At 36.8% G+C, this 19,645-nt stretch overlaps 3 protein-coding genes across 5 annotated transcripts; 1 reads left to right on the top strand and 2 right to left on the bottom strand.

Moving 5' to 3' along the window:
• Window positions 1-160: 160 nt before the first annotated feature.
• Window positions 161-10,804, bottom strand: phtf1 (putative homeodomain transcription factor 1). Of its 3 annotated transcripts, none has more exons than XM_028003820.1 (17): window positions 10,523-10,804; window positions 10,270-10,421; window positions 8,550-8,606; window positions 8,387-8,456; window positions 8,104-8,262; window positions 6,583-6,763; window positions 6,161-6,281; window positions 5,543-5,731; window positions 4,502-4,747; window positions 4,182-4,310; window positions 3,432-3,701; window positions 2,222-2,353; window positions 2,051-2,137; window positions 1,749-1,904; window positions 1,563-1,658; window positions 1,079-1,204; window positions 161-871 (listed from the first exon to the last, which is right to left on the bottom strand). In XM_028003820.1, exons 2-17 carry the CDS (start codon window positions 10,303-10,305, stop codon window positions 851-853), a joined length of 2,076 nt encoding a protein of 691 aa, XP_027859621.1. In that variant the 5' UTR covers window positions 10,306-10,421; window positions 10,523-10,804; the 3' UTR covers window positions 161-850. The 3 variants fall into 3 exon arrangements, with proteins under 3 accessions (XP_027859621.1, XP_027859620.1, XP_027859623.1); XM_028003819.1 differs by having other exon boundaries at window positions 10,270-10,363; XM_028003822.1 differs by having other exon boundaries at window positions 6,583-6,649; window positions 10,270-10,363.
• Window positions 10,805-11,515: 711 nt separating this feature from the next.
• On the bottom strand, window positions 11,516-12,664 carry ora1 (olfactory receptor class A related 1). Its single transcript, XM_028003702.1, has one exon. The coding sequence runs from the start codon at window positions 12,662-12,664 to the stop codon at window positions 11,723-11,725; it is 942 nt and encodes a 313-aa protein (XP_027859503.1). The 3' UTR covers window positions 11,516-11,722.
• Window positions 12,665-16,501: 3,837 nt separating this feature from the next.
• On the top strand, window positions 16,502-17,802 carry ora2 (olfactory receptor class A related 2). Its single transcript, XM_028003923.1, has one exon. It carries the CDS (start codon window positions 16,566-16,568, stop codon window positions 17,571-17,573), a length of 1,008 nt encoding a protein of 335 aa, XP_027859724.1. The 5' UTR covers window positions 16,502-16,565; the 3' UTR covers window positions 17,574-17,802.
• The last annotated feature ends 1,843 nt before the right edge of the window (window positions 17,803-19,645 follow it).

The following is a 19,645-nucleotide window of genomic DNA, read 5'->3' as shown; positions in this document are numbered from 1 at the left end:
GCAGCAATCCATAATATTTGCAATAAACAAAAACACTTGAAATAAATCACTTGATTTAATATTTTATGCTACATTAATTTCCCTTGTGATTGTTTAACAATTTGCACTATTCATAACTGATAGAAACATGGCTCGGTGGAAAACAATTTATTCTCCATTATCAAAGACTATGTGATTTTATTTATTGCTTTTTTATTTATTTATTTTTTACAGTGGTTCTTGATAAAAAGTGGAAAACAGGGGTCAGAGATTTACAGATAAGAAGTCCAAGAGCTTAAAACAGAAACCCAAATAAATAAAGCACAGCTATGGTAAAGAGCTGTTAAATACACTATGAAAAGTCAGTTCATATGTGATATCTTGGCTTGAGACAGCAGAAGTATTTGATTTTCCTTGTCCTAAGAAAAGATTAATAAAAAACAAACAAACAAACAACTATTTACATGATAATATCTGCATTTACACACCATGTTAGACTACACATCTGTAAAAGACTAAGATATAAATTTGAGTGCCTCAGAAGCCGGAAATGATCTCAAACGTCAGCTTGCTGCTACATTAAACCACTTCCAGAGGGACATTTGAAGGTCAAAGGTTAGGTGCTTCCATAATGGCAGAGCTGATGGAAAGTTTTAAAGCCACCTCAGCTGAGCAGCTAGTAAATGTTGCATGAGTGATTGTCGGAGCATCTCTGGCTTCTGAATGGCCGACGGTTCATGTGGAAGGCACAGTCAGCACTGAACGCTGTCAGTAGGTTTGAGCACGTTTTGCATTAGAGAAGGCGTCTGCAGGAGACGGAGAGTGTTTCTGGACTCCAGTGTCTGACTGTTAGTGGCTTGTCCTCTTCACATTAGGGCTTGATTTTCCACAGCTGGAGGAAAAGAAAAAAACAAAGATTCATTCAAGAAAAATTATTGTAACAAAAGTAGCTCTTGGGACAGAATAAAAACTGGAATATTTGCATGTAAAGAACTCCTCTGATAAAAAACACTTTGCTAAAAGTTAAATTTCTTGTTTGTAGTTTATTGTTCCAAGAAGATATTGAGGATTCTTAATTCCTCATTGTAACTCAACTTACTCTGATATTGAAGCCCAGCAGATCACTGACGACTGCAGAAACAGCAGACAATATGATGACCTTTGTGATGTTGTAGATCAGAGGGTTCATGGTCAGACCCAGCAGCCTGAAGGGGGTGTCCAGCTCCTAAAGAAGGAATGAAGAATTACAAGAACTTATTTAGCAATTTATGGCAATTAGATGATTTCCTTTAGATATGTTAAATTAAAGAGGACTAAAAACAAATGCACAACACACTTAAGATTTTTTTTATATATATGAAAAACTGAACACCATAAATCCTTGTCCATCCAGTTCACCATTTCATCTGTATATTTTTCTATCACAGAGAAATCCTGGTTAAAGACATTCAAATTTTTGGTTGAAAAAAAGAATAAAACGTGCAAAGGTTAACAAGTATAAACTTTAATCTGGACAGGAGCTTTTGCTCAAACAAGGGCACAAAGCAAACTTTAGCTACTGTAAATAAAAATTCAGTTCTTACCTTCATCAGCTTTGTGGCCAGTTTTAAGACGTTGTTCACTATACTGAGCTGTTCTTTCTTATTAGGCTTTTTCTCCATCTTCAAATACAAATTAATCTGCAATCAAAAAAGAAGCATAATTTATCATTTGATTCTACATATGATTTAACTGGTGGTATAAAGGATTCTGCAGCCAGAGGGCGCCACCTGCTCAGTGAGCAGCACTGAGGAGTTGCTGTATTTGGAGTTGGTCTCTGAGCCCAGCGTGGCGAGCCGCAGCAGGAAGGGGATGAGGGAGAAGCACCACACCACCAGCTCCCAATTAATTAAAGACTCCAGGAACGTTTTGTGACTGTTTAGAAGCTGAAGAGGAGAAGAGATAATGTTGGAATTTCCAATAAAACATTTGAGCTCATTTGTTTAACATAAATCAGACAATATGCAAAGACATTGGAATAAAATCAATGTTATCCAAACACGCCGGGTCTTCTCGGGTCTCTCACACTGACCTGAGCACAAATGATGAATGAAATGGAAAGTGCTAAGAGGAAGATTGTGGAGACAATGACATCTACAGAGCGCTGCGGTCCTCGTCTCTGCAACCAACAAGCGGATCAGAGACAGTTTGTTTACAAAGTGCAAGGCAATGTTTTAGCTGGGTGATAAAGGAGGACACTTACCCTGAGGAAAGAGCGCAGCGCCAGCCACATCTTGATGTTTTGCACTTTCTTCAGCCTGAAGTGAGGGATCTCGGACTTCTTGGCCTTTCGAGCTGAGGTGAGATGGCTGAAGTACTTGGCAAATAAGAGTCTCTGTTGGGGAAATGTTGAGATACACCATAAAAAGTCATTAATAATCACAAATAATAATGTAGATGTGAAAAAATGACTAACTGTTTAATTCAAGACTTACAATTATTTCTCATTTGTGAAAGTTATAAGTATTTGTATCCACAGTATTTTGCAAAATTCTCAAGTTTACCACTTATGCAACAAAAAGGAATTCATCTACAGATAAAATAAATGTTATTGACTGACTGTGTAGGACTTCTACGGGCCTTTATTTGGACATTTTCAGCCACTTCACTCACATTCAGCAAATACAAATAAATGAGAGAAAGTTTAACACTTAACAACTGTATCCAAAATGATTTAAAATTCCCTTAATCAAAAAATGCATTGTTTTTTTTTTCAAAAGCTGCTGTCCAGATTTCAGAAAGATCACTCAAGCTCACCTTAATTACAGTTTGTCACTGGCAGAACATATGATGATCAGTTTTTAAAATAGAAAATTCTTTATTGTTCCTTATTTGGGGAAAAGATATATTCAATAAATTTGAATATGAGGTCTGACAATACTCGTTTGTCAGATTAAAAGTGCCTTTTGAAGAAAACAACCTTTAATAAATGTCCTTTTTGTTAAGCCCACATTTCTTTATTAAAACCTTTTTGTTAGTTTGATGTAACATTTTAATCTTAATTGTTATGTCTTCCTTCACTGTAAGCATAATTTCATCATAATTAACAGAAATAAAGCCTTTAACACAGTAGTGTTAAAGGGATAATTTATCTGTATAATGTGCTTCACTTAGTTAACTGTTACTGAAATAGACATTTTTCCTAATATTCTGATTTACTGAATGGATCTATAGGTTCTACATAGTAAGGACAAATATACAGAATAAGAAAAAAAATGGAGTTATAAATCATATAGTAACAAAGAAATTAATAAAGTATTATTAACTGATGCTTTGTATACAATAGTGGTAATAAAAGGCTTTTGTAAGGAGGAATAATTTCTCTTTGTGACATAATATCATAATGTCCCATTGAGAAACAGTTTGTAAGGTCATGTACATATTTCTGCAAACAGGTTGAATTGATCACTCACCTGTTTGTAGGTTCTCTCAGCCACACACATCATGAAGAAGAAGAGCCCTATGAGGCAGACTCTGAGAACTGTTGTGATGAAGAAAAAGGCGTAAGCTCGGTAATCCCACATGCCCAATGCGATTTCGACTAGTTGCTTTAGGGACAGTGAGCTGAGGCCGGACATGTCCAAACGCTGAGCCAGGCGGAAGGCGAAGGGCAGCAGCGCCAGAGTGGCCGTCATGAGACCACTGAGCACAAGGTAGCCCATGCCCTGTTCCACCATCTTTACCTGGTGACAAACACAAAGTTACACACCAAATACAGAATAAGCATTCTTCATAAATGTTTGAGCAGAGCAGTTATTTGATAAACAAAAGATAGTTTGTAAAGTTTAATTGGAGCGCAAGGACTTTGAATGTGGAGTACCATAAGGTTTAGTACTGGGACCTGAAATACTTAATTTAAATATTTATGACAGTTGTAAAATGTCCCGCACATTCATTTAGTTTGTAAATGACAAAAAACTGTAATATGAGAACAACAAATTATAACCATTTCTTCTTCGTCCGGCTACTTTTTTTTATGGAATCATTCACTTTTATTTAGAGTCATATTTCAATTTAGCATGAATTTAAATTTTTGACTTAAATATTGCTGTGTTCTACTCACTTTTGTTAAACTTACAAATTATCAATTGATTTTAATTTAAACTATTACTTTCCTTAATCAAAAAGGAAAGTAATAAATGTTCGAGACAGGACACACTTACCCGTGTGAGAATGATCCCGCTGATCTCCAGGACCGACATGTCTGCTTTCTTGCACTCACCCTGCTCCCATATTATGGCGCTAACACGGTCTTTGGATGGGTGGCATGCTTGAAGCCAGTTTAGCTGGCTCTGATGAACAATACCAAGAGATGAAACGTGTGAAAACACAGTGATTAAAGTTGCAATGAGATTTTAAAAAATAAGTATACAGTTTGTTGTAACAAAATAGAATAAATAGCAAGACAGCTAAGAGTAGCTGCAACATAATGAGATATAAAAAAGACAAAAAGATAAATATTGTAAGACAGATTTATATTTACACTGGTCAATCCTTGCTGTAAACCTTCATCATCACTGCCTGATGTTGTGCTTTGTGGACGGTTCATCCCAGCCTGGAACCTCCCGTTCCCCTCACAGTCGCTGCTCCCCGTGGAGGCGGAGTCAGGGCCTTGCAGAAACTCCTCCCACATCGTGTCGTCCGTGTCAGAAGCGGGACGAGAGCCCAGCCTGAGTCGATCGATCTTATGAGGCTTTATTTCGGTGGGTCCCTCACTCTCCTCCTGATCCTAGACAAAACAGTGCAAGTTGCATTGATTAACAAACAAAACTGCAATATTTCATGAAATAAGTTAAAACAGAGAGTGAGAAATTTAAAAATGACTCATTATGCTACCATGAACAGGTTAGGATGGGTCAATGGGCTACACAAAACATGCTTGTTACATTTTTAAACAAAATCATTCATAGATAAATATATTTTAGTCTGGTCAGCTCTGCCCATTTTGAGCTCCTTTCAGAATGAGCTTTTTTAGGTTCTCGTCACTTTAAATCCAAATAAGCTGCTGATGGCCATGCCCCCCAACGCAACGTTTACACTGCAAACAGATGTGCAATTATACAACGTACAATTTTAAAAAGCAGATAAAGAGTCTGCTGCACAATCAACAAAAACGCAGCAGGTCATTTCATTATGGTAAATCAACAACAAAATACCTGCATGTTAAGCAACCATTGTTCAGCGCATACGGCGGTAAAACTCCTTGACTAAAAGTGCTGAAGCTCTGCTTGGGTTGCTAGGTAACGAAGGTTGGGCATGGATGGAGTTGCTAGACGGTAAAATGCTTATGGAATTGTACCGTAGGACAAGTAGGAGATTTTTTTGAAACAGCTCATTTTCCAGACACCAAAAAAACACATTAACATTGATTAAAAAAAACACTTTAGGATTTTTATATGCATTTGGCCTATTTTTAGAAGTAGTTGAGACTCAAACAAAAATATATAAAGAAGCAAAATGTGAATTTTGCATAATAGGTCCGCTTTACATTTCCATTTAAATTCATTCAAACAACGAGTTTTACCTGAGGATCGGCTGTGGGCTTGGGGCTGAACTTTATGTTCCTCTTCCTAACAGGAGACACTGACGGAGATGACGATTTTGGGTGTGCCTTGCGATGATGTAACGATCGAATTACCTCCACTGGTTGCTCGCTTTCCCCTTCGTCACTAGAGAGCTCATCAGATGCTCCAAATCCTGATTGACTTTTGCACTGAAAGAGAACATAAAGACAGGTATAAAAGATTTATATGTGCTTGTGTTTGATGTAATGTTAATGTTTTCATAAAAGAACATTGTGTTATAATAGTTACAAATGCAACTTTAACGGATGTACACAGGTACACAAGAAGGGTATTGCAGCTTTATTTACTTCATTGCCACTGACATAATTGTTCTCAGTATAATTTTATAATAAAATTAAAGGGTGATATTTTATCTGCGATAGGATGTAGATTTTTATTAGCATTTTGATAGCTCTACTATACAGGCCAAATTTAAGGAAAGTATAAGAACATTTCCACAGAAAGCATTTTGAAGAGGTTTTCAAATTGCCCGTGATGCTCAGAATAGGGCTTTTACTCTTCCATTTACCACTGTTCACCCTGACTCTAAAAATACTGACAGAGATGAGTGACTGTACCCGGCTCTCCATGGTCTTGTATAATCGCTGGCTATCTTCAAACTGCCAGGGCCCCTGCTGCTCTGCGTTCTCGCTGTCAGTCTTTTCTTCTGATTTTTTCAACCCTTTGCCCTTCCTTGGCCTGAAGGAGACAGAATTTAATAATAAGTCTTTTGGAAGAAAAAGAAGGAGGGATATTAAATATTTCTTAAACCGTTAAACACAACAAAGAAAACAACAATATATAGTTTTTTCTTTTTTTTATCTAATTAAGACAAAACAAGTATGTGAGCAGTTAGCAAAATGAACAATAAAATTCAAATATTGTGTAGCACACTTAGGAAACAACAAAAGCCCTCTGGCTTTGTGTACTTTATGTGAGAGTTTACATATGAGCCAAGTGCTGTGAGTCTGTTAGGATATAAAGAGCAAAGATAAACCACCTCCTCCTGCGTGTAGGGCTGGTGCTGCTGCTAGCAGCTGGACTGCCTGAGGGCCACCGGCTGGACTCTGTTGAAACAATCTGGCAGTGAACGGTGCCCAGCAGCAGCATGAGACACATGGGCCCGAACACCTCGCTGGCACTGGCCCGGGGGACCTCCAGGTACAGCAGCACCGCTGCCACTGAGGGGAGCAAAACGTTTGGCAACAACAAACAAAGCGCTCTCTTAGGGGAGGCATTATAACAGAATTCATGTGTGCTAATGAGCTCTCATCTGTGCCGCTCAACTGTGGAGGGAAACAGGGCACAGTAGTGCATAAATGAATTTAAACAAACATGAATCCAGTAAGTGAAGGCTTGATTAAAATGTAGTGTCACTGCACAACAAATAGAAATTTCAACAGAATGGAGCCACCTAAACACAATGTTTTCACATCAATCCCAACATAATTGGTTCCAAAAAAGTCTAAATAGCCCATTAAAATTACACATAGCAGGACTACAAAGGCTAAAGTCTTTTACAGTGGAGATGATGTTACCTTTGTCCAGGGGCACATGCTTAGTAGAATTACAGTGACATGTATAGGGCTGAAACAATTAATCGGATTAATTGATTACTGGAATGATCATCAACTAATTTAATAATTGATTAACTGGAGTACGTAACCTCATACATTCTGTATGTCAATTTATTCTGATAACTGTCCTGCTGTTTTGTTGATAATAATTTATGTGTCTGAAAAAGAAAATCTGTTATCACCCTTTCGCTAGCCAATCATTAATCAGTATATCCAAAAAAATGATGTTAAGTCAAGTAGAAAAAACTGCTTTTCACATGCTGATGTTTGAAATATATATCTTTTAAACTGCAGGTGCATTCTTTGCTATAAATGATCAAGTGTACACTAAAACAATGTTGCCCAACACTGCTCCTCAAGGCAGACTGCCCCGCATGTTTTAGATGTTTCTCTGCTTTAACACACCTGATTCAGATGATTGCAGTTCAGTAAAAGCCTGTCAATCAGCCATCAATTGAAATCATGTGAAGCATGAAATGTCAAAAACATTCAGAGAAATGAAGGAATGGTCTGTTATTGCATTTTAAGAAATGTTATATTTATTTTCTTATTTGAAAAAAAGAACTGGAATATTTGCATTTTTTGTATAAAAAGGCTTAAGTGGGGGGTGTGCCGTGGTGGCGTAGGGGTTAGCGCGACCCGCATTTGGAGGCCTTGAGTCCTCGACGCGGCCGTCGCGGGTTCGACTCCCGGACCCGACGACATTTGCCGCATGTCTTCCCCCTCTCCTTCCCCGTTTCCTGTCAGCCCACTGTGATATAAGGGACACTAGAGCCCACAAAAAAAAACAACCCCTGGAGGGGTAAAAAAAAAAAAAAAAAAAGGCTTAAGTGGTAAAAAATTAGCTGATTTTTAAATCTGATTGATCAGTTAATCATCGGAATAATCAATTGTTAAAATAATTTTTAGTTGCAGCCAGACCTATACATTAAGAGGAAGATTACCTTGCAGAAAATATAACACGAGGATGCATGAGGAGATGGACCTGGAGGTCACCTGGATCCACCATTGGAAGAAGAAAGGGAACAGCAGAACTCTGACCAGACCTTTTCGAGTCAGCGCCGTCCATTGATTCTCCGGTTTGGCTTTACTGAAAGTTGATCCTGTGGCGACAAAATAACCAGCAACATTATTGAAAGTACATGCTATTCACATCAGGTAGTTAATGTGTCATTTAGAATCACACGCTACTTTACATAAAATATGTTAAGTAATGATTCCTCTCACCTCTTACTAAGTCAACATCAATGAGGTCAGATTTGATGTAACCGGTCTTCTTTGGTTTTCTCTCTAAACCCTTCAGTAAATAGAACCAGAGTAATTATTTTAGTGGAAACAAGACATGAAAACACCTACAACTTTAAAACAACAATAAAAAAAAACATCTTACGCCTAAATCTGCTTTCTCCAGGGATTTTTCCCAGACTTGCTGGTCATAGGCCCCGATCTGTAACCAGAAATAGCACTGTTTTCATTATTTTGTTTTCAACACAACACATAAGACCTGTTTATTTAATTTACACTAACAGATGTTAAAGAAAAGCAAAATGTTTGATCAGTTAAAGCAAAAAATCTCTTATTTACTGTTACTACTGTGCTTATTGTTGGGCTTAGAACATCTTTAAAATATATAAATCTCTTAGTCTAAATAATATACATGGGCATTTGAAGGTATGAGTTAAACTCCGACAGATTAAAAGTTCAAGTCTGGCAACATTAAACACCCTTCTGTGTTCTTGTTTGTTTCCACAACATGTTAAAACAAGCCACATTAAGCAGAAGCTAATTCATTCTCTTTCCAGACTTTCATAAATTCAAAAGGAGCTGCCTGCCTCTCCTTTCTCCATACAGGCATTGCAACTTTCTATGCATGTTTGCAGTTGTTTTTGTACATGATTGACAGGTGGCAATGTAAAACAGAATACCACCACAACTAGCTATATCACAAACACTAACCTTTCTGAAAATTTAAAAACAAAAAACAAACAGCTAGTTATAAATTTGCAATATTAATCAACTATGGTGTTGGGAATAGTAATAGATTTTGTTATTTCAATACATAAACTGAAGCAAAAATGAAACAATAGCTGTACAATATCAGACCCAGAAAACCTGATTAAATACAAAATGTATTTCTCAAATGAGTATTAAATTTAATACAAAAAACAAATTCCAACTAGTGAGAATCGTTATAATATATCGACAAAATATGGAACTGACTGAATCTTCCAAGGAATGGCCAGCCAACCAAAATTTGTCCAAGAGCCCATTTATAAATTACAAAGAGGTCACAGCAAAACAAAGAACATCATTTAAATCACTGCAGAACTCACTTATCTCAGTTAAGTTCGGTGTTTATAATTAAGGGATAAAAAAAATAGACTGGGTAATATGGAATCTGTGAGACAAATACACAGCGAAAATGAAAAAATGGTGATGAAAAAGAACATAAAAGCCTGTCTGACATTAGCTAAAAACATTATTATTGCCAAGACATTTAGGGAAATATTCTGTGGATATACAAGACAAAAGTAGTAAAACAAATACAAATTTTCAAAAAAAATTTTTTTTAGCAGTTTACAAACATTTTGTTAATGGAATTAAAGCTGCTTCTCTGCTTTTACTGAGCAAATCCTGAAGAAAAAAGACAATTCAACAGTCTGTAATCTTAGGATCAAGCACTTGATTCAGAACAAACCAGTTTGTCTCCAAAAAGAATAAAATAAAATAAAATAAAGGTTTAGAGTGGCCTAGACAAAGTTCAGACTTGGAAACCTGGTGGAACTGGTTATTAGATTAGGGAGTGATTATTTTTTCTCATAAGGCCAGATTGGTTTGGTTAGCTTTTCCCCTTCATACATGCAACCATCATTTAAAAACTGCGTTATGCATTTAAACAAGTTATCTTTGTCTGATGATTAAATGTATTTAATGATATGAAACATTTAAGAGTGATGCTTTTTATTACTTTGTCAAAAGCAGGAAATCAAACAACTTCTGGATTAATTTACAAACACAATCACTAACAAAACGTTATTTTCAGGTACTAAAAATACTGTCCATCTCAGTATAAAATCTTAACATTGTTTAAAGATAGATGACGTTCTTACCTTCTCTTGATACCAGGCTATTCTGGCCATTGTCATCAGAGACTGGAAACAGTACCCTCAGATCATGTCATTTTACTGGACCGAGGAGGAGAGACTGGGCAGAGGTTCAGATTAGATTTAAACAAAGTCAAACAGGCTGACAAACTGCAGAACTATAAAAGCAAGTGAAAGAGAATCGCTTTGTTAAAAAGCTCGTATATGTTTTATTCATTCAGTAAGCAGTAGAATTGTTTTTTTTTTTAATGAAACTTACCTAAAATTAAAGTTGGTTGATGAACAAACTGGAAAGAAATCTTCAGAAACCATAACAAACGGATTTTAGGATCGTTCCAGCATTTTGTTGTCAGACTTTGCCGCCCATACTGTGTGATTTACTTCAGCTGAAACATGTCAATACTAATAACGACTCATTAATGTTCGCTTTAAATCCTCACACTGTTTAAAAGCATTTTCCTCGACATTATTTCAACTATTCTGTACTTTCAGATAATTCTTCCTCTTCCCTTTTCCGGGGTTTATTGTGTTGATACTTGAATAGTTATTTTCCCCTCAGTATTGTCTGTCAGGAGGAACCTGACATCCTGTTTGGGATTTTAAAATCTAAAAGCAGATATGCAAATCCAAAAAAAACCCCCAAAACACTAGTAATTCTTCGTTTTACAAAAAATGCGACATTTTCAAGCAAGCATGAAAGCATTGCTTTTAATTTTTTCCAAACGGATCATCGTAAACTGCTGCCTGAGAAGACAAACACGGGATAAAAGTAACGAAGCGGCGCTCAAAATTTCAGCCAATTAGAGCGTGACGAAAAAAAAAGTGTTTAGTGTTATTCAGTGAACCGTTAGATAAGAAAACGTATTGTTATAGGTATATTGAATATTTGCTGTCATTAATACATTTAATGTAACATATTAGCAGGACAATATTCCATATTTAACGTTTTTGTAGGAATAATAAATCTGCTGATATTTCAGTTAAGAAACTAACGATGATGACTGTGGCTCACAAAAACGCGCGAAGCAAATTTAAGTAGCATGTGGATTACTACTACAACTTCTATTAATTACTATTACTTTTACTACTATTCTAAATTAAGACATAATTGCTTTTGGTAACCAAAAATTTAAAAACCAAAGACAATGTGCAGCAAATCCTTTGGGGAGAGATTCTTTTAATTATTAGAACTTTATAATTAACAAGTTAGTCCACAATACGTTACATGCATGTACAAACAATTTTTACATTTAAAATTACAATCTCATCTTGATTTTGTTGTTGTAAAAATGCTGTATTCTTCTACTCAAACTAACCTAATCCATTACAGTATTTTAGAAATCTGAAGGACCAGTGAAGTACTAAATAATTATCTTGGTAAAAATGCTAAAAGATAAACAGGTTTTATAGGTTTGCTGCAATGCATCCTAGATGGCAGGCTGTCAAGGCAGAGACAGAGTCATTTCTCATTCGACTCCTGAGTGTCCACTAACGGTTGGTCGTGCTCTGCTACACACACAATCTTCCTCTTGACCTTCTTGTTGGATGAAATGATAAAGTAGGGGCTGAGGGAGGCATAGCAGGAGGAGAAGAACACCCTCATGTCAGCCACTACTGGTGAAACCTTTGATACCGTCAACATGTAGATCCAGATCACATTATCAATGCCAAAGAACACAACGTAGAGAACCACCAGGGTCACCACAATTTTAGCCGCTCTAGTTTCTGACCTGCTGCCATGAGAGCGACGGATCCCTTTCACCTGTTCGCTGTGGCGGTGCAGAAGCAGGAGGATGTACCCGCTGGAGCCCAACATCAGGGCTACAAATGCAAAATCCCTCCCAGAGACAGCCACTCCGTTAATAACATAGGACATATTGTCTCTGAAGTCCACATGACAGAAGCCGAGGTTGAGGGTGAATGCAGGGATGGTGCCGTTACGTGGAGCCATGGAGAAAAATGGAGCTGCAATGCAAATGGCCATATTAAGGAGCCACAATGCTGCAAAGGTCGGAAGGACTAGAGAGGGAAGCATAGGTTTCAACTTGGACAATTTGGGCCCTGCAGGGGCTATTGTCATGGCCTGAAATACGCTGAGCATGCAGGTGATGCACACAGACAAGGCCCGTCCAATGCGATAGGCATAGATCACCACCTTACAACCAGGGTCATTCAGAAGATCCTTCAACCCAAACACAGTCATGGTCTGTGGCACACAACGAGTCAGCAGTAGCATCAGGTTGGCAAAGGCAAGGTGGCAAAGGATCATGTCCACAGGAAGGAGCTTTGGTTCAGTACAGATTATGCTGGCGTACGCCAGAAGCACAACAGCGTTCCCCAATATGCCCAGGCCTGTTTGCAAGAGGAAGGAGACCCCTTTGATAGTCACACAGAGATCCATACCACCAATACCTGCATGAGACAAGGTTTAAACAGTAGGCATGACAAAAACATCTGATGCAAACCACATAAATCTTAGTTAAATCATGTGAAACAAACCTTAATAATCCAAATCTGATAGACCTTACTCTCGCTTGAAGCTACGGATAAAAAGCAAAAGTATTTTAGTAAACAGGCTGCCAAATAGCCTGTGAGAGACAATTTATAATCCTCAAGGTCCCTCAAGACTGCTGGCCAAGATTGAGCTCACAGTTTGGCAATTTAATGCAATAAGCTAACTTAGACTCACATTGTCTCAGAGGAATAGAGTCACAAACAAAACACTTGACTTATTATAATACAGTAGCGGCTAGTATAAACTGGGATGCTTACAGAGTGATTTCCCTGATCTCCCTGTTACTATGATTTCTTAATGAACACATTTCTGAGGAGGATATTGTTAAAACTATTTTATGTGTCAGGAATAAAATAAATAAGATTTATTTTTAGAGGTAGCCATCAAATAAGTTAAAGCGTTGGTATTTTATCTCACCCTCGGTATGAGAAAAGGTGGGTGGTACTTACCTTTACTCAGTTACATTTATTTGAGCAACTTATCTGGAAAAGTTGTACTTTTCTGAGTAGTTTTAACCTGCCCATATTTTATACTTTTACTTGAGTATTTTTGCTAGTGAATATTATTGTTATGATAATCCTCATAAATTTCTCCACCCAGTGCCAGTAACTTTGCTGAATAATGAACAAGAATATTTTAACCAAAAATACATGAGACAGATACAAACCAATAGTTTATGTTAAAGGGAGACGTCTTGTTTTAATATAAGCTTGGCTGTTTAAATGTTATTTTCCATTTGCTGAGCCTGTTAAGACATTTGGAGATTAATTAGATACACTAAACACTACACATTGTTAATGTGTACACTACTGTAAGCAATAGCTTCCTCAGTTTCATATGGAGAAATTGATTTGGAAACATGTTTTTTCTGCTTTAATATTTGTTATTTTGTAATTATGTCATTTATTTTATTTTTCTTCTTTTAGTTTCAGTTTTAAATGACCAGAATTTGCACATAACTTCATGTAGTTGTTTATTTTTCCTGTCTGATGGCATTATTGTAAAACATTAAATCAGTTGTTATGATCTGGTACTCAGTACTTAAGTAGCATTTTTACTAAATAGCTACTTTTTTACTTTTACTTGAGTAAAAATATATTGAATATATTGAGTGCTAATCATCACTCAATATGTTCAACATTTAGGGTATTCTGTGACTGTCATAAACTTTGTCTGACATTACATTGAACAAAATCATCTTGTAGTGGACACAACAAATCAGAACAATAAGTAAATAGTTATAAATAGTACATATAGAGATGTGTGTGTGTTTTAATAAAGAGTTCCTTTATAAATAAATACATTTTCATAATAATGTATTTATGTAAAATAAAATTATGTGTAAAATATTTGAATCACCTTAAGATTCATCCTTGCTAAAAGAAATGCTTCTTTTTCATTATAACAACTTAGCTGTGCTGCTTTATGTAACCATATGACAAGTTCAACTGTTTTTCATGCCTCCAGTTTTGTTTTGGTTCTACGAAATTTGCTTTTCACTTTCCATAAAACCAGAGAGAGAAGGAAAACACAGTTAACCAACAAGGGAACGAAACAGTGTGTAATTTTTGTGTACAACCATTAGTTTTTACAAAAGGACATATGGTGCTTTGTTGTGTGGTCTTTTCTGACTTTATGTCTAGAGAGCATATTAAAGAGACACAGAGGAGCAGGACAATTAACTGCAGGTATGTAACAATACCTGTTTGCAGTAATTAGGGGCAGAAGCAAATCTGGTCAGTATTAATTTAAAATGCAAGCCTCCACAGTTTGAAATGTACCTAAGGGATTCTTTCAGTGAAAGTGGAGAATAGCATGTGAGCCGCATATTTTCCTCTAAATGCACAGAGAGTTCAGGGTCCATCAGCTGGAACCGTCGCTTTGAATGCTAACTGTTTTTTAGGACAGTTGTTTTTCTCACGGGAGTCTTCTATGGAAAAAATCATCATTAGAGAAAGTCTTTTCCTTAGTGTTCTTTTTCACATGTTTACATGTTCAGTGAGTTAATTAGAAAGGCATGTTGAAGCTTGTTCTCCTCAGGGGAATACAACACGTCCTGTTGAATTTCCCTGAGGGATGTTATTGAGGCCCTTTCCTCCTGGCAAGTAATTATTCTCTAGTTGCCATCATAATTATTATATCAAAAATACATTTAATAATAATTAAATCTATAACAATGTAACATTTTTATATTAATTATAAAAGTCATATCTAGAATAAAACAGCTGGTGATTATAAATGTGCAATGGGATATAAATTTGCTACACTTGTGATCGATTTTCTATATCAGTGCAACATCTTGTGAAAAGGAATCTTTTGCTCTTATACTTAGTTTGAGTTGAAGGGGACAATGGCACATTATTTCATCTTGTTTATGTAAGAATATGTTCCATAGAACCTCTTAGACACTCATTTAAATTAGTGTTTTCTAGTGTGTTTTATTTTTTAAAACACTAGCAAAATAAATGAGTGGGATTCAGTCATATTCAAATGTGTTAAATTTCACAAACATAAAATGTCTAAATAGATTTCTTTATTTTGCCAAAATAGATGATTATTAGCAAAACCAATGTAGCATTTCAACCCACTAAAAGCTAATCTGAACACCAAAGAAGTGAGCAAGTTAATCCAAAGATAGCATTCATGTAGTAGTAGCACAACTTCAACATTATTCTTACTCAAGTAAGGTTGTAAAAAGGGTGCTATAAAAAGGCTACTCTTTTTTTTACTTGTGCCACTTTATTTATGTCAGAATATAAATTTAAAAGGGGAAGTCCAATAGAAAACATTTAACATTCAACAGGGGTATTTTGAGGCATTTTCAAGGAAGTCCCTTTTTATTTCTGTTTTGGCCACAACCAAGAGAAATCACCTAAAGACTAATTTCCAATTCCCTGCAGAGGGACCTGCAGGTAAATTATGTCACCTACTTGCATTGACGTGTCCATCCACAATTGTAAAGATTTATTGCCTTTGGATATATACCACAGCAATAAGTTGGATTTTAAGATATGTTGTTATGGTAAAAAAACAACAAAAAAACAACAAAAAACAAAAACAAATAATTTAATGTTAAGCATCGTCTTAACATTAAGTTAAGACAATGCTGGATGTGACATGTTTTATATCTCTCCACTGGGGGGCACTGTGGTATTCAAAGGTAACTGAACCTTTAATGTAACCTGTAATTCATTTAAAAATGATTGAAGGAATCTAAACTAATGAATTATTAAAGCAGATCGTGTTTATAAAAAAGTATTTAGAAACTAATTGGAAAAATGAAAAATAAGACATAATAATATGTAACAAAATCATTTCCACTTGGTGAAACATAGACATTGATAAATTATCTGATCATTTTTTACACTAAAACATTGCTCTAATATGTTCTTCCTCTTGCTACCATCTTGCTGTCAGCTCTAAGTGTTTTGTACCATATAAATGAGAACAATCAGTGGCTTCTTCATGTTAATCTGGTCTGTCTAAACCCAGTGAGAGGACAGAATCAGTCATGTGGATTGATCTCAAGTAATTGGAGGCTGAGGGAAGAGAAGTCAATGGACCATGCAAAGCAGAACCAACAGCTGCTACCTGTCTCCAGGTATAAAGAAAGAAAAAGTCTACTGACTTCATGACGGGATCACCGTCTGTCAGGCACAAGTTCAGCTTCAGAGCTCTCAGCCTTCCTTACCTGCCATCAGGTGGGATTTTAACTTCCACCAAAGGTTTTTTTTTGAGACCAGCTTGAATAACTTTAAACATTCAACATTTTGTCAAATATCATTGAATGATTTTCTATCTTTATTTATTGTTTTTTCTCTCTGCAGGAATGCCATCTAATGAGGATATCCGCGGGATGCTCTTTCTGTCGCTCACCGTTGTTGGAGTTCCTGGGAACATGGCGGTCATTGTTGCCTTCCTCCTTCTTATCCTTCAAGAGAGCTGTCTCCATGCAGCAGACGCCATTGTCCTGCATCTGTCCTGCACTAACCTGGTGGTGGTGCTTGTACGCTGTCTGATGGAGACACTGGCGTCCTTCCACCTGGCCAATGTCTTTGGAGACATTGGCTGCAAAGGTGTGATCTTCATCTACCGAACTTCCAGGGCCCTCTCTATCTGGCTTACCTTTCTCCTTAGTGCGTATCAATGTTTGAGTATTGCCCCTCCTGGATCAAAATGGGCCTCTCTCCGCATCTTAGTGGCCCAAAGTTTACCCATTGTGTTCGTCTTCCTCTGGGTCCTCCATGCTAGCCTGAGTGCAGGGGCCATATTGTTCTCTGTGAGCTCCAAGAATGTGACTGCTGTGGCAACAAGCGCTGTCAATGTGGAATTCTGTTATGTGAATTTCCCATCAGATATCCTCAAAAAGGTTTATGGGGCAATACAAGTGAGTAGAGATGTGGTGCCTATGGCCCTCATGACTCTAACCAGCCTTATCATTCTTGTTCTCCTCTACAAACACAGCCAACACCTTAAGGGGCTCCGTGGCGCTGGCCATGCTGGTTCAGGTACCTGCGGTTCCAAGCAGCGGGCTGCTAAAGTCGTAGTCGTGCTCGTGACAATTTATGTTGTCCTTTATGGGGTCGATAACTGTCTTTGGGTGTACACACTCACTCTGAGGCACACGATGAGCTCCTCGCTGATCTCTGACCTGCGTGTGTTCTTCGCCTCGCTGTACGCAGCGCTGAGCCCTCTGGTTATCATCGTGTCTAACAGGAAGGTGAACAGCAGGCTGAGGTGTATAGCACAGGAAAAGCCTTTGCTGGGAAAAACAGCTCACCTTCATTCTATATGAGGGCAATCTGGGACGGTCGATTGCACACATGGCTGGAGGTGAAACCGAAGCTGAGATGAAACTGAGCTTTTCTAATATCTGGGTCATGTGTAGGTTATTCTGTTGAAATCACACTTTCTGACAAGAATTACTTTATCTCTGTTAGAACATTCTAGAGTTGAATTTTTGGAGTTTTTTTTAAGGAGTTATTAAGCAAGTTGCATCTCTGTAAAATAACAAAAAAAAAAAATGATCACAGCAATCTTTTTTATCCAAAATTATGATTTTTAAATGTTTGACAACCATCATTTGATACTGATTAGATCATCACCCTACCCCAGCAGTAAAGTGAAAGACTAATGCCAGCATGCATGAAAACTATAATGCAAAATCCAGACACTGATTTCTCAACTTTAAAACAACCATTAGAATGGTGTTGTCAAAAAAAAATATGAATATCTACTTTTTGTTTTATTGGAGCCAATATATTGTCAGTGAAATAATTTTTATTTAAAATATGGGGAAAATTTATCGATTGTTTATATAATTAAACAAAAATGTTAATTTTATTCAAGCACATACCTATAAAAAATAAGAGCAGATAATTGGAACTTTTTCCTATAATTTTTACAAATTTTCTAGCACTGTATTTGACATTATGTGTCCCTCTATATGAAAGAAAATAGTGGCAGCTACATCTCCCCTGATCTAAAAGTGTGTTAATTTTCCTGGTTTATTTCTCATGTACCAGCAGTACAAATTATATTTCATGTTGCTGTCAAATGACTTCCAAGTCCCCATTTAGCCATTATTAAGCATTTGAATAGAATGTGGGAAATGTTCCGTGATAATCAGGCAGGTTAATTGCCACACTCAGATTTGGTTGAAAACCTGACTCCAAAAGTACATTCTTCGTAGCTCAGTCATAAAATAAAATGTTCATTCTTTTTTTTTTTTTTTCTTTTTATTATGTGTCCTGTCTGGCAGAAAGGAGTGCTGGAACAATACATTCCAAAATGTTCATTTCACAATAATGAATTATTCCATTTATTCCTGAAAATGTCTGTCTGAATCATATGTAAGCTGTAAAATGTTGCAAAAGATGAAGAAGAGTCACAAAATTTTATTTCATTTTATTATTCATTTTGTTATAAGGTATGGAGAGTTCCCAGTTGATGTGGCAGTGAAAGAAATTTGGAGTCATAATACTGCGAGATAAGAGAATAAAGGACATAACAACCTCCGTCACTGACAGCCCAGAGACATTCAATGGTTCTGCCTGCTCTCTGTTATCCTGAAGTAACTCTAAAGTGAAATCGGTGTAACACTTTTAATCTGCAGGTGAGGAGAGAGAGGAGAAACTCTTGCAGTGCTTGTGCAGAACTGTTGCATTTACCAACAAGATGACATCAGCAATGAAGAACATTTAAAGGTCACATCAAAGAGTAACATTTACTTTTAATTTAAAAGTTTCAAATGTTAAAACCTATCATATTTGCTCTCAAAGCTCTTTCTCCAGATGAGAAATCTCATGTGTTTTACTCTTCAAACCACTGAAATCTGATTGGCACTTTAAGACAGACTCCGGTGGAATGAAGGATAGAATACATGGATAGATTCGGGACCCTGCAGTTGGATTACTGGATGCCGATCTGTCCTTTCAGGGCTTTCCTGTAAGGAGAAAAAAAAGTCAAATCATTAAAACAGAGAACAAAGACACAAGAACAGGTTCCATCAGGGTGTATGTTCAAGTGTCTCAGTCTGTGTGTGAAGGGCGCGTCAGGAAGGCCTCTCCCCGCACAAGACAAGACCTGTTGTCACGGCTTTCTGTTTTTCTGAAGTCTTTTGAGCCTGGAGAATGCTGAAGGCAGTTTAACATGATCACACAAGCACAAATGCAACCTCCTACTAGCCTTCCATTTCTCACTGTAGATTGTCTATTTTTTTCCATTCTATCTTAATGTTGGATAGAAAACAGAATTTGCTACCTTCCAAGCAAAACCTCCTGCATACAGAAAAATTAGAAAATGAATGGATTTTAGCAAAACTGAAAACCTACAGGTGCATCCTATTTGCAAAATATACAGATACAA

This window comes from Xiphophorus couchianus, chromosome 20, assembly GCF_001444195.1.
Source record: "Xiphophorus couchianus chromosome 20, X_couchianus-1.0, whole genome shotgun sequence".
Classification (NCBI taxonomy): Eukaryota; Metazoa; Chordata; class Actinopteri; order Cyprinodontiformes; family Poeciliidae; genus Xiphophorus; species Xiphophorus couchianus.
Note: the sequence above shows the minus strand (reverse complement) of the source record. Positions and strands in the feature narration are given on the sequence as shown.